The 14,660-nt window shown below is 43.1% G+C and overlaps 1 protein-coding gene across 1 annotated transcript in view; it reads right to left on the minus strand.

Annotated features, from left to right (window-relative positions):
- The window catches only part of RBM20 (RNA binding motif protein 20), a gene marked incomplete at its 5' end in the record, with an annotated part of 103,508 nt that overhangs the window by 8,344 nt on the left and 80,504 nt on the right, over positions 1–14,660 (minus strand). The window contains 8 exons of the mRNA XM_082308382.1: positions 1,336–1,434; positions 3,334–4,021; positions 4,840–4,919; positions 6,764–6,895; positions 8,287–8,430; positions 12,753–12,844; positions 13,193–13,284; positions 13,441–13,502. Of these exons, the coding sequence (XP_082164508.1) occupies positions 1,336–1,434; positions 3,334–4,021; positions 4,840–4,919; positions 6,764–6,895; positions 8,287–8,430; positions 12,753–12,844; positions 13,193–13,284; positions 13,441–13,502 (1,389 nt within the window). The remainder of the gene's footprint in view (positions 1–1,335; positions 1,435–3,333; positions 4,022–4,839; positions 4,920–6,763; positions 6,896–8,286; positions 8,431–12,752; positions 12,845–13,192; positions 13,285–13,440; positions 13,503–14,660) is intronic.

Raw genomic sequence — 14,660 nt, forward strand, 5'->3', positions numbered from 1 at the left:
ACTTCGATCTGGCCATGCCTAGCCGCTCTTGTATTTTAGTTTCAAAGAACAATATGCCCTGGTGTTACGATTTTAAACCTCATGCACAAGGACAAGAAATCTCTTTTTAATTATCACACACACTTCACTTTGTGGAGATCCTGTAACTGCCTTGGGGATTACAGTCTCTCCCATCTCCTGCTCCTTTGTTTTCCGTAAGCAGTGGAACAAGGCACAACCTGTTATACTTTATTATGCAACCGACTCTACAGTGTCATCCCCAAGGAAATGAACCTCTCCCCTTCCTCTACGTCCATCCCAGGGTGGTGAGCAACAGGCAGCACAATGAGAGTATACTGAACCCCAGTCTAGCCGCTGTGGCTTTCATTTTGTGGCTACCTTCTGTAGTCATTTCCTTCCACCAGCAAGAGCCCTCTGCCAGGGACTGTGTTGGTAGAGATTGGCCTAGATCTTAAGAAAAATCAGTTTTACAGTTATGCTCCAAGGTACATAATCTGAAATACCTCATACATGCAGTTATAGACTTACAGGACTCAGACACTAACACTGGACTTCAGAAATGTTGGAATTACAAGGTATATATACTTTTATATCTACTTTTAAGAAACACTTGCAGCTTAGATTTCAACTCCCAGACTCACTGTGTATGCATAATCTATTAATAATCTGTATTCTCCTCCTGTTTGGCCATTCCCACACTTCCCCTCCTAGAATCCTAAACCAGCACGAAAACTCTGGGAGTTGACACTGTTCTTGCCAGGAGATCAGTTTTCTACGGCAACAGATATCAATAGCTTCCATATCTGACCATCAACCCATGACCCTACAGATATGAAGCTGGAGCAATTCCAAGGACATTGCTGTCCCCAGCTGCGATGCTGCAGTAGGGGTGCTGTAAAGACATTATTTAATTAAAACCAGAAACAATCAGAAGAGGCTACTATCCATAGTCCATCTAAGGCAAATGTTCTGAAAAGTTTTCATCCCCTCTTTCTCCACCATCTGACCACATCTCCTACTTTTGGGCACGGTTCACAAAGTTACACAGTTCACTTGGGCATACGTTACTTACAGTTGCCAGTGCCAAGGGCTATGCATGTGAAGCAATGTACATGGGCAAAGAGCAACTAAAAAAAGAGTTCTGGAGACTTCAGGAAAAGTTATCCCTTAAAGCAGAGGTCAAGATAAGGCAAGTTAATTTAGACAACCCCCTTCTAACAACCCCTTTACATGCCTTTCCATGGGGGTTTAATATTTCAGTTGGGAGAATGTGCTACCAAACCTGGGTTTTCACTCATTTTGTCGTGGAAGCTTCACCAACAACGTGTCACCAACCTTCTCTTTTCTTGTGTTTTCCAGAATCTCTCCAGATTCTTTTCCTTGTTTATTAGCTGAAGGTGAGCTCTTCTCTGGAACATGCTCCTCTTTTCCAAGCTAAAATAAATACAACATATACACGTATGGCAACACACAGTGGTGCTCTATTATGTTTCTATTCTGGGTTTAGGGAAGCAAAGTCACCACAAGGTCACATTCTTTATTTCTAAAGTTTATGCAAGTCAACTGGGCTGTGGGAAAAGACCCAAGAATTGGATTCCATTAGCAAAGCTGCACAAGTAAGAATTAAGAAAAAGAATTTTAAACAAAATTAGAGAGATGTAATTTACATCATAGAATTGGCTAGAAGACAGGTGGGGGAGAATGTGAATTCGTTAAAATTTCCAGCCTCCACTCCTCTGTTCTCTACCCACATCTGTTATGTTGGCTCAGACATGGTAAGGAGAGCAGCAGTGTTAAAACTCTGCAAAAGACCTCAACAGTTTTGTTTATTGATGTAGGATCAGTCAAGAATGCAACTGCTTGCACAGTTCATACTTTGGAAGAACAAAACCACAGTACTACCTGGCACTTGGTAAAAGAGGGGCAAAGCAAAAGTGTGAGTTCGAGACATTCAAACCTGATTCTTCCTTTTAAAATAAATTATTAGCTGTAGTCCCTGGAGAGGTGTGCCTTTAACAAAGCAGCCTTAAAATAACTTGAAAAACATGCAGAGGAGTGTGTAACACTGGTTATTTAGGATGCTGTCTGACATTTCTCTCTGACATCTCCTCCCAAGGAACCATCCATCACAGTGAAATACCAGCCAAAGGAGAAAGATGACAAAAGGTGCTACAGACACACATGTCTATGGCATGAGGTAGTGCTGCTGCTTGTTACTGAGACTAGCTGAGTTACAGGATCTAGAGATTTCCACCAACCTTGCTCCCACATGAGAAGAACGAACGCAAGGTCAACTAAAAACAACCGAAGGTGGCCCTGGCAGCACGAAGTCACAAGCTAGAGGTGGACCCCCGGTCAGCAAAGCAGCTCTGCAGCCTCCTGTGCCAGCATTCCCGGGGGTGGATGGCGGCAGTGTATCACCAGGGGGGACCGGGGGAGGCAAGGTGGCTGAGAGCCAATAACAAGATCCCCGTAGGGTGGGGAAATGGGCATGGGCTGTACTGGGACTGAGCGAATGAGGCATCTTGATCTGTTCCCTCTCCACTTTTTCCCAGTGGAGAATCAAACCTACAAACGCTGCCACTTTACCAACTGGGAGTATTTCTCCAGAGACCCCATAATCTTACGGGTGAGCTGATTCAGTGGTTCTGCCGTAGGAAGAGATTCCTGCCAGCACACTGAAGGGAGTGGTGTGAATTATCCCTGCCAGAGCTGAGGGTACGGACATACGATTAACAGAAACCAATTGCTCTGCTGAGTTGACCAAAAAGAAAATGTTCCTCATTAAAAGTTCATTCCCCATTTTAGCAGTATAACAACCAGTTCCCTTCAGTGTCCTACAAATATTGTGAATCCCTGTAAAATACTGCTTAATTCCCAGATAATTCAATCCACATCACAGGCAGTGGAAGGAGGTGATGGATGCAGAGAGAGCAGCTATGGAGTATTCTGCACAGGCTTAGAAAAGAGAGCAGTAGGGCAATTGCCCCTGCACACACAACCTGCATGCAAACAGCAGGTTGTCACTTGGTTTTGTTGTGAGTTGTCTGTCCCGTTCCCCTCACTGGCTACCCAGAGGTTCTGTGCTTGACTCAGAAAGACAATGTCCAGGTACCCAACACCGCAACGGTGTAATAAATCTGCATGATCTGGGCAAACACATGGACAAGATGACCTCCCAAGATCTCTTCTAGGACTATATTCTCTGATTTTATCATGGCAAAACATTGCATGTAACCAGCACCACACCCACAACAACTGATCTAAGATATTTCAGAAAATGTATTACTTCAGCATTTACCTTCTTACATACAGTTTGAGATCTCTATTTACCTCATTCTCGGGAGGTTTGGCTTCCTTCACATCACTACCTTCAGCAGCAGCATCTTCCTCTTGGTCTTTTTCAGCTTTCTTCGCCTTATTCTTATCACTTTGTTTTTGCCTGGAGCCCTCAGATGCTTTGCTGTGCTTCTGTTCAGCCGCCTCCTCCCTGGCAGCATCCTCGCTGTAAGAATGCCTGCGTTCCCTTAACTTTGCCTCTTCCTTTCTCTTAGATCTCCCAGGTAAATCCTGCAGCTGCCTCTGAAACTTGTCAGATTTTGACTTAGAGGTTTTTCGGTAATAGTCATCTTCCCTGCTCTTGTAGCCAGATAAAGGGTGAAGGGAGCCAGGGGAACCACTCCTTAAATATTTTTCTCTGTGCCCCCTGCCTCCTTCAATCCGTTCATCCAAATCAAACTTGTCCAGCTGTCGGGAATAATGTTTCCTCTCGTGTACCCACATGTCAGTCCTGTCCCTCTTCTCGTCCCCATTCTCTCGCCATTCTCTGCTGTCTCTTTCCTCTTCCCGTCGAGAATACGGGGACTGATCCCACGACTCTCTCCCATTTCCCCAGTCGGTCCTGCCGGTCCCCATCGGGCTGTGGGGTGAACTGCAGGAAGTAAAGCTGGGAGTGTGGGATCGGGGCGACAGGGAGCGGCTTATGGGGCTGCGAGAGCGGGGCCTCTCCGTGCCATACCTGCTGCAGAGGGAAAAGGCAGCTGTAACTGGCTGACCCACTGTGGTCTACCAGGTTCTTGTATACTGGAAACACATGGGGACTGCCCTGGGGACTGCCAACCTGAGACCCCAGGCCTTTCACAGACACGCACTGCACAGCTGCAAACACAGTGAACAGGAGAAAAGGCAGTATCATATCGACAGAGCTTAACTAAATCCCCACAGATCTGTCAAGAATACATTCATTCATTCTTAAAAGTGTCTCACAGGGGTTTAGCTTGAAAAGCTTATAATATGTTAATACCTTTACAATGACCCTAATGGCTGTCCCCTTAATGCTCACTCATCTAGGGCATCTCTGAGACAAAAGTGACAAAGGTCACCTGCTTAAAAGAGATGTTTTAGGACTATGATTCCTCTCCATTTTCACTGGAAGGTCCAGAAGTCAGTCAGATCAGAAATATACCCAAATACATTTTAATCTGAACCGGCTCCTTCCCGCTAGGTCTCACAGCACCCCCAGCCTTTATGCTCAAGGGGGAGGAGAGGGGAACAGCTTCATTTGTGTGTTCTTCGCATGCCAGGCGTATTTTCTGAGTCATCATCATCAGTAGGAAAGAGTTCATTTATGTTCATAACATGCACAGTTTCAATCTGATCTCATTATATAGGCCCTGTACCTACTATTGTACTCACTTATATTTTTACAGTGATTTGAAGTGAAATCCAAGTTAAGAAAGGAAATGAGATAAGAAAGGGAAGGACACAGATAATGCTTTTTCTGCCTGCAGGTTTACAGACTTATCCAGGTCCCAATTACAAACTATGGAGAAACTTTACCTGTCCACTTCACGCAGCAGGTCCCTCTCCCTCTGCGAGTGGATGTCCTGGATGATAGCAGCCACGTTCTTACCTGGTTTCTAAATAAGACAAAGACATTTTAGCATGCTGCACTACTCTCCAAGCTAATATAGGTGATTTGCCCTTCAAAAAACAGCATCCATGCATCATTCAATTATACTACTACTGAGAAATATTTGGTTTCAGTGTTGTGGTTACAGTCTTCTGCAGCTGGTATCTCAATAACACGATCAAAGCAGTAAAACGATACAAATGGAAAATTTGCTCCATTACATTGTAGCACTGTCTCCTCACACTTGGCTGCTGCAACAGGCTTTGAAAACTAGCTTGGCCTTCCCTGTTACACATTCACTACAGACTATTTCCTAGGAATTAGATGTAAGAGGAAACAAACCAGACAATTTTTTTAATATCTGAATTAAATACATAAAACAGCCTATCTCTGACCCTCTAGGAATGAACTGCCTTCTCTTTATCTCAGAGTTTAGCTCATTCTGGAGTATAGCTCTAAAAGACTATGTTTAGACACAAGAGCTTCAGAAAAGCTAAGTGCAAGAAGGATGCGTACGGGAAGTGTTGATTCCTTGAGATTCAAGATCATTTACAAAAGATGCACTACTCCAGGCTGCAATTCGTCAAACACTTGGAGCATGCACAGCTGAGCAACATAATCATGCAGGAACTCAGAGCAGTTTGTAGTGGTAAATAGCTCATGCATACTCCCCCTTCCATCTTGCCCTTTTGTTTGTTTGTTTTTAACAAAGAGAAAGGGCTTTTGCTTGTGCAGAGAAAAATAATTCCATGACCTAAAAAACTGCCATTGGAAAAGGTGATGATCTTCCTGAAATCTAGGCAAACTCACACACTCTTCTGGGTAATTCCTGTTCCGCCTCTATGTTAAGATGCACAGTCTCTGCCACCCTACATCTGAACCCCTCACCATACCACGCAAAGAAAGACTGCCCTGGTTTATGGACTTTTGGCAACTCCTTTAAGTCTCCTTAAACTATTATATACATACAGGAGAGAGAGAGACTTTTCCAAAGGTCAAACCAAACCATCTGAGTGAATTGTTTTGCCTCAAGGCTCATAAAAGGCCCCTTAACCTCTTAACTTGGAATATTACAGAGTTATTTTATAAAATAACTTTGTGCTGTGTTAGATAATACAAAGCTTTTCAGCTCTGCATTGCCAGTTCCAGTCCAAGCCTCCATGAAAAAAAATACTCTCTTAGCATTACACACAGCAGTACATAAGCTTCCATAAATATGCTCACAAGAGCACTGACTTTTGGACATCACTCAGGTGTCCACATCAGAAGTGTCACACGCTCTACAGAAAGTCCAAAGACTATTGCTCTGTTCTGACTCTATGCAAAAAATAAAAAAATCTTGCCTTTTAGTTTAGGTCATTCACAAGGAAGAAAAAGAAATCAGTGTGATGTCTAGCCCTGCCTTCACTGCTTGGTATAGAGACTGTAATATGGCTCAAGCATGGAAGCTTTGAAAAGAACTGCTTCAGGCTTAATGCCTGACTAAAAGGACAGGACCATCTTATTTTTGCTGACATGCTGTACCTTACACATGGTTATGTTTTAGATCTTTGTTAGATGAAGCAATGTGGGGAGCCTGCTCGGAAGGAAGCTCAGAAGGGATTTTTGAAATAATGGTATGAGAGGACCAGAGAAAATGGGGTCTCTTCCAAGAGTTAAAATTCAGAACAAGAGCAAGCAGCTAAGTATAAAAGACCATCAATATACATTCATTAATTTATCTTTCTTAATTTCTTTTTCCATAACATTAAAGCATTAATTAGAAATCAGTAATCAGCAAAGATTTTAAGATGTATTCTCCAGGACGTGCCATGGAAAATCAGGAAATCTGATCAGGAATTACTATCTTACCTTGAGCTGCAATTCCTTGTATCTTTTAGACATCCTAATAAGTAACTTGTCGTCATTTATCATAGCAGGTTTTTCTTTGTAGTACTGCACCATGGCTTGTGCTGCTTCACTGTAAGCCATTTCCAGAAAGGCCTAGCACAAATGGGGAGAGCTTTAACATCTACTACATAATTAAGAAAAAGTATAAGAGAGAAAAGGCAGCACAATAATTTTAAGTTGGATTCTTCTCATGCAAAATGTCTTGATAGTACAGAACTGGGTAGCTTTCCAGCCCTGGAGCTGAAATAGTAACACTCGGTCCGTTGCTCAGCCTCCTTTTTAACTGCAAATAATGGTTTCAACCCAGCTATTAAAGTCGATATGCAACTTTAGAAGCCTGTTTAGTTAAAAACTAAATGACTGGAATCTAATCTTTCTCGATATATGAAAACATCACCTTTCCCGCACTTCCTCACTGGTGCTTCTACACCATGGTCAGCTGCTGACAGGATGCAGAACTGCAATGTTGCAGCATGCGCTGCTCCCGAGATTGTCAGCTGTGTCTGGCAGAATTGCAAGGGATCCAGATAAAAGCAGAACATTAGAGCATGAGCAGCCAGAACAAAGCCAAAAAAAGAGTTTAAAAAAACCTGAATGATGTTAACTAGCACTTTTATGTACACAAAAATTGCATTTGATGTGACTGTAGTTTAACTGGTCAAGGAATATACTCATAGCTGTGTAATGATTGCGTTTTCAAACATTACAATATCTCAAACATTGCCCACTGGTGTGGATTCTACATCCATCTGTACTGCCTGCTGCAGGTATTTGAGAGCAGATTTTCTAGTCTTCTCAGCCTACCACCACTGGTAGACTTAAACTAGACTTAAGCTACCTTGAAGAAAGAGCTCTACTACAAGCCGGTGCAGATTAAAAGGGAGTGAGGTGTCAGTGCCCCCTGTAAGGGCACAGCCTTCCTTTAGCAGGTGTGTGCCCCATCACCCCGCGCAGCCGTGGCCTGGGGGCTCTGCCACCAGCCTGTAACTGTAATTACACCGTTGCGGGATCTGCCTCTGCTGTAACAACAGTTCAGCAAACAGTGCAGGACAGCCGAACCAGGCTAGAGTGCAAGTCATTCTTCTTCAATGTCCAGTTCAGCTCTACGAGTGTGGGTAAGAAAGCAATAAAAACCTCCCAAGCAGAACAAGAGAAGTCTGAAAGTAACCCTAACAAATGGCTGAGAGAAGAAGGCCAAGTTATTCACTTTTTTAAAATTATTATCATTATTTTTAAAAGTACAGTTTTACAATGCTTCTTCATTGAGATTTCTGGTTTTTTTTCACAAGAACTATGAGGCAGTGGTCATGTTTATGCCATCATCTTATTCTGTGAACACCAATTTTTTTTTTACTTTAAGAGCAGGTTTCATATATTTAAGTTTCTACGACTGAAAAAAGAGATTTTCCCCAAAGACTCTGTCTTCCTGTCAATATGTCTTTATAGCAATAGACGTCAATACTGGTGACCCAAATGCACAGTACCTGGTTAGTGGATTTCATGAGGATATAGTTGGTGACCTTCCCAAACGGGAGGCCCAGGTTAATGACATCATTCTCTGTGCAGCTTCCCTCGGGGAGGTTGCAGATGTGAACAACTCGACCCAGTGTAGATTTCCTCTGGGGAAACTGGGGAAAAAAACAACTCAAAACAATGTTTTTATCTTAGATATTCCATTCACTAGATAAGGCCTTACATTTCTGCAAAAAAATGAAATGTTCTGTTCTGCATACCTGTTATTAAGGACAAATATCCTTCTTTAAAACCTTGCATTTTAGCATCCTGGTTTAGAAATACAAATGGGAAGGGAAAAGTTTAACTGCAGTGCAGCCTGCAATGGAGTCTCCATCCCCAGACATTACAAAGTCCAGAGAGGAATTCTAGAAGAGATGCTCTTGTTCAAACAGGATTAACAATATTGCTGCAAAAGGTAACTTGCCACCTCAAACCTTATGGACACCAGGGCTTCAGCTCCCTGGCATGTCACAGCGGAGGGCTGGGCTGCCACGGGCACAGGCCACTGCGCTGTACTCAGCACCAGCCAGAGCTTGGAGGCCTCTCGGTGTTTGGAGACGGAGGGTGCCCCTGCCACGGGGAGGTCTCAGCCCCTCCTGACGAGCTCCCTGCGGGGCCAGTACCCAGCAGTTACACCAGCGCAACCCCTACAGCTCCTCTGCCAAGTCAGATGGCCTTTCTCACCCCGTCTGCATCTGTCTGTCCCACTGGGGGCTCTGTGCCTTCCCCACACAGGAAGGCACCATGCACTATTGCTGAGTAAAAAGCCCTTAGCAGATAATTTGCAAGCAATGCACAAAAAATTAGTATTTTCAAGTATTCCATAACCACCCATTTATGTGGTGCTGGTGGTGCCTGGAAATTGAAACAGATGCTCACTGCAATCCCTGTTGAATTTATGGACGTTAGAAATCAGTTTAGGTGACTACAGAGGTGTTCAGGATAGCAGGGGCTGAATTTAAATCCTCCTTCTGCCCTGGTGGAACAACCTGGGCCGGGGGTAAAAGTGACCCCATTTAATTTGTGAGAGGACACACAGCTGTACCTCAGATTGGAAAACCTACTACTTTCCCCTCTCATTGCAACAACACACAGTAGGAGGGACTTTTCCCCTGGGGGCAGCGTGACCACTGGGCATGCAGAGAGGCAGAGCTCCCAAATTGGGATGGCACAGGCACACGGCTGCCAGTGCAGTAATCGCTTCCCAAGGGTGGAAGTCTATTTTGGAGTGCTGGGGCAGTTCCCAAAGAGCTGCCCGTCTCCCTGACATGGAAAGCAGGCTCTACGCTCCTTGTGCAAAGAGGCATCAGGGTTATACTCAGAGAGGAACATAATTTACCCCAGCTAATGACATGCAAAACATCGCTCACCCAGGATTAAGTCTTCCCAGACTACTTCCCTGTTTATGACCTCTGCTGTTAGGATTTTACTGAAGAAGTAACTCTACCTTCCGTTAAAATTGTGCCATTCAAGGGAAGATGCAAATTACGTAATCTTGTGGGATCAAGTTCACCAGAGCCATCACAAATGTTTGGCTTGTCAGCAAGTTCACAAGTTACAGAGCTAATGTTATCTTATTTACACCTTCATCCCATTACCTTCCCTCCAGGCTTCACCACTTAACCACTTGTGTATTTTTGCTGCAGCAAGACCCTGTATTATACAGTGGTCTTCTTAGCTTGCATCTTACAGACCCTGCCCAGGTGCATAACGTAAGTCAAAGAAGTTCCAAAGTCCAGAAGCAAGATATTTTCTCTAGCAGAAAAATAACAAAGACCTGATCCTGAAAAAGATGAAGCAACTTAACTCCTGAATAGAAAAGGAAGCGACGGCTGCGTGCATCTGGCAATGCAGCATGTAGCGCACAACAGAAGAATACAACTACAGCCAGCAGAGGAAAAGGAAACTTTCCTGACAGCAAAAGCAGTCCCCGTGTAGGAACACCCCTGGTCAGCTGGCACCTTCTGTTTGTTTTGTTAGATCTGTTAAGAGATGGTATGTTAAGAGTCTATGGGACTAGAAAGACTTAGCTGTTCCCTACGTCGGCTCCAGAGCCTGTGTTAGGACATGCGCTCAGCAGTACATTAAATCAAATGACTGTAAGATGTTACCACCTCCCCACAATTGGCAATGGCTTAAATTAAAATGCTGTGCCATAAATCTGCTGTAATTCATGATTAAGAAGTGGTCACATACTCACACCAGAAGTCAGTGGGCTGTACCAAGCAATAATCTTGTCAGCTGATTGAAGTTAAATTGGATCCATTAATTAAATAGAGCTGTAAATCACAGCCAGAAAAGGAATATACACCTTCCATATCCACAGTCAGGAAGTTAGAGGAGCTATTGTGGGTCAAGTGTTGAATGTAATTTTCAATAAGACTCTAAGTTAACTTTCTTTGCAACCGATGTCTACAGGGGTTTACCAATGCAGCTGGACAACTACTAAAAAAATAATTTGATGCACAGCAGTGAAATGCACCTCATACCACTTGCCATATTATTTCACCAATCCAATCCGGTTATTTTTTATTATAGCTTTTTTTTTTCCAATTTTTTTTTTGTTTCTTGCTTTTCAAATTCTTTATCCCTTTCTTGAGCTTCGCATGAATCTTTTCTAAAGACAATAAGGAACTGACAGTCCCATCCCTCCAGTGCTAATGGCTCTCCATGCCCGAGTGGAGACTTGTAGCACTGTATTTGCCTTTTGAAGAGGGACAGAGTTATTTGCAGACGGATAGCACAGAGCAAGCTCTTCCAGAAATCTGAACACTTTGTTTATGATTACATGCAGGGTCAAGTATAATCTCCCACTGCTCAGTTAAATGGCAGCAGCTTAGCTGAAAGTGAATACTACCGCGCAAAGGTGTAATAAATTATAAGCCACCTGGGTTGTGGGGTGACTGACAGCTGGCAAAATCAATCTTAACACCTCTAATATAGCTCCCTGTCCACCCGATGAGCTTCTGAAGAAAAAGAGGATTTACAGTGTCCAGGAAAATCAAAGTTATTGTTTCTTTTATCTCTCATAGTACTGCGGGTCATTCAGAAGGAGGACCTCTGCAGGCAGCTTAAATGATAAATAGTGACAGATTCTAAGGAGAAATGATACTGGCATTAGCAGTAATTTCATTTGTTGCGAGGCTGACAGACATGATGAAAAGGAACATTCCTCCGCACCCGCTGCTACTCCACCTCTGACCTTGGAGGCAGCCGTCATGAGCAGCTCCGCTCCTGTGCACACACAGTGTCTGTGACAGGCAGAAGCTAAAACCCCTTCAAATAACCTCTGTCACAGCAAAGCCACACGGTAGAAAATCGGTTGGATTAAACAAACCCAGGTGACGTTTCTGTGAGCAATGCCGGATGCAAACTGGAGTGGCACAGGGACACAGCTCAGCCTGGCTTTCCAGAGGTCTGAGACCACATCAGGATATATACACAAAAGCTAACAAGGTGAAAACTTGAACCCCTGGATTACTGCTGCTATTCCATGAACGTCCTAACACGAGTCCTTGATGCCTCCAGCTTTAATTGTAGCTTTTTGATATATGTTGAGCTTCATTTTAACCCTAACAACTTTGTATTTCCATTATGTATATGATTTGCTTTTATTTGCCCTTTTTTTTCTCATTTTTCTTTTTTTTTTTCCCTTTTAAAATCTTTCTGCTTTGTCAGTGTAAGAACCACTTTTAATGTTATATTTTTTTTTTCCTTGGTATTTTTTGATTATTGGACTAGGAATTCAAGTGCACATTAACGCAATAAAACTGGGGACCTGTGCTGAATGCTGGGGGCGCTGATAAACCTAAACCATGGAAGGCTGTACGGCAAAGCAAACTTGCTGAAAGGTTACCAGTGGCAGCAGATGATATAAATAGTACGCTAAAATAAAATAAGAAAAAGCTAGTCCAGTGTAATGAATTGATCTGGGACCCCAGGTGAGTAACAGCTAGCGAAACTGCAGTCACGATCTTTGCCACTATTGCTACCTGGGAGAAGGACCCCAGCATGGGAGAGGCAGAGAGCAATTGCTACGAGTAAATAACTGGAGAGATGGCAGGCTGCTTGCTGGGATCAATACTCAGAGTAAGTAAAAACTAATCCAAATCTTCATTCCAAGCTGAAGCTGGGTTGAAAAGACTCAGAAAATGGGGGAAAAAAGTCAATGGGATACACACAAAACCATTTACCCCCCTCCTCAAATCTCTCTAACAAGGAAACAACTTTTAGCACTGGAAAAAAAAACTACAAGCAACTTCTGATCTGGCCAAAATCAAAAGCATAAAAGAGCTGCAGGGAAGTTGAAATAACAGACTGAATATTCAGATTATTGTCTAAAAGGAAGCCTTCATGGTTTTAATTCCAGTAAGTAGAAGTGGCTTCTACAAGAATCTTGACACAGAGATCAGTTTTCTTAGGTACTCACTCTTACCCCTGATGGAGGAGAAGAAAATGTAGGACCTGGTTGGCCAAAGGATCTTGCTGACGTAGCGATAAAAGATGAGCCGACATTTGGTGGATAATCTAAACAATGGATTACACACATTTAGTGAAAATCTTGACTCATATTAATTGCATTAGTCTGCTCAGTAAGCAATGCTTCATTTACATAATAATTAATTTCATAGTCTCTACACCAAATTATACACTGTTTCATTGTACTGTGAAAACAAGTCATTGTCTAAAAGAAAAATAAATTCATACTTTGAAAGGCACAGTATTGGCCTTTAGCCTTTCCGTGCACAACCTCTAAAAAGTTTTCCTTGCAAACTCGTATCACATTTCATTTAAAATGTCCACTTTTCCCCACGGACTGACTTCCCTTTCAGTTAAAAAAAAGTGTTTTTTACTATTGCACATACAACCATTCACCTTCGATACTAGACGGATTGAAAACTGCTGCATTATTTGGTGATAAATGCAATGTTCCATCTGCTGAGCTTAACACACACCGGATACCAGTGCTGGAAAAGAAAGAAAAGAACTTTAGGAGCATGCATAATGTGCCATAAATACTAAAGCATAATTATTAGACAGTAAATTCCCGGTGTAAAGCCACTGAAGTAAGGGATGCTCTGTTAGAAATTCAGTTGGAAGAGTGTCTCTAAAATAATACTTACTTATCTGAAAAAGCCATACATTTTTGGATGTGAAGACTTCCCTTAATGTGCTGATCCCAGTCCTATGTTGAAACAAAGAGATGATGAGCATAGGAAAAATCCTGAGACAAATTTACAAGAGATTGCTTCTCCATTCAGTTTACGTTATTTTAAAAACAATACTGAGATGCTGAAGATCGAACTGTGTGATGCTGGAGCCAAGTGCACCTTCATCCAATGCACTCACTGATTCCTTATTTGTAGGTTGACTTATCAGTTACTTTACAAAAGGAGAGCTTCTCTGTATTAGTTTTTAAATCCAGTGTATTTCTATTAATTCAGGTACTTCACTCTAGCTGAAGAGCTCATCCTGCAAGGCGCTGAGCTCCCTCAACTCCTGCAATGTCCATAACGAAGGTGCTCAGCACACAGGGCAGCCAGGGCAGCGCTTACTCATTTCAACAGATTTGCAAACTTTGTCAAAGTACATTTAGCTATTTACACTCCTGTGATCCAAATGAGGCAGCATATTAAACACCAACAAACAGATCAACCGAAACTCACCATAACGACATTTCCCCTGCCCTTTTAAAATGTTTAATGAAAAAAAGAAATGCTCAGCATGCCCTAGACGGGGGCTACTTCAGACCAGTCCTGTAGCTGCAGTAACCACAGCAAACCCTTTTACAAGCAGCTGCTCAAAGAGTAAAAGGGAAACATGAAAGAGTAAATACATTCAAATATCTGAAAACCCTGGGGTGTGTTAAGTATCAGGTACTATTTCATTTGCTGGCCATCCTCCTTCCTACATACATGCTGTTGTAACGTTTTTGTTGGGCTACCATCAGCGTGAAAATAGACGCCTTTGCGGTTAGGTGCCGCTCCTGCGATGCGATGGAAAAGGCTGCGAGGACTTGGTGAGTGGGGCTCACCAGGAGGCCAGAACAACGGCAGCCAGCACCCAGGTACCGCTGTGGGGCTCAGAGGCTTCTCCAGACCTGACCTATATAACGTGACCTAGCACATGGGCTCCGGGCAACCGGGAAGCTTCTTCTCGAGGGTGAGGTTGAATTTGGAGCTCCCCTGGCAGTATGAGCAGAGAAGGGGGAGCGTGGTCTGCACCACACGTGCTGAGCAGCTTCTTGCTTCCAGGCCAACGTCACTGGGGACCCCGAGTCATAAATTTTCCTTAGAGCTACTAGAAGGAGGAAGAGATCCCAACAGAGGAATTATTAAAATCA

Source organism: Platalea leucorodia (assembly GCF_965183815.1).
Source record: "Platalea leucorodia genome assembly, chromosome: 4".
NCBI lineage: Eukaryota > Metazoa > Chordata > Aves > Pelecaniformes > Threskiornithidae > Platalea > Platalea leucorodia.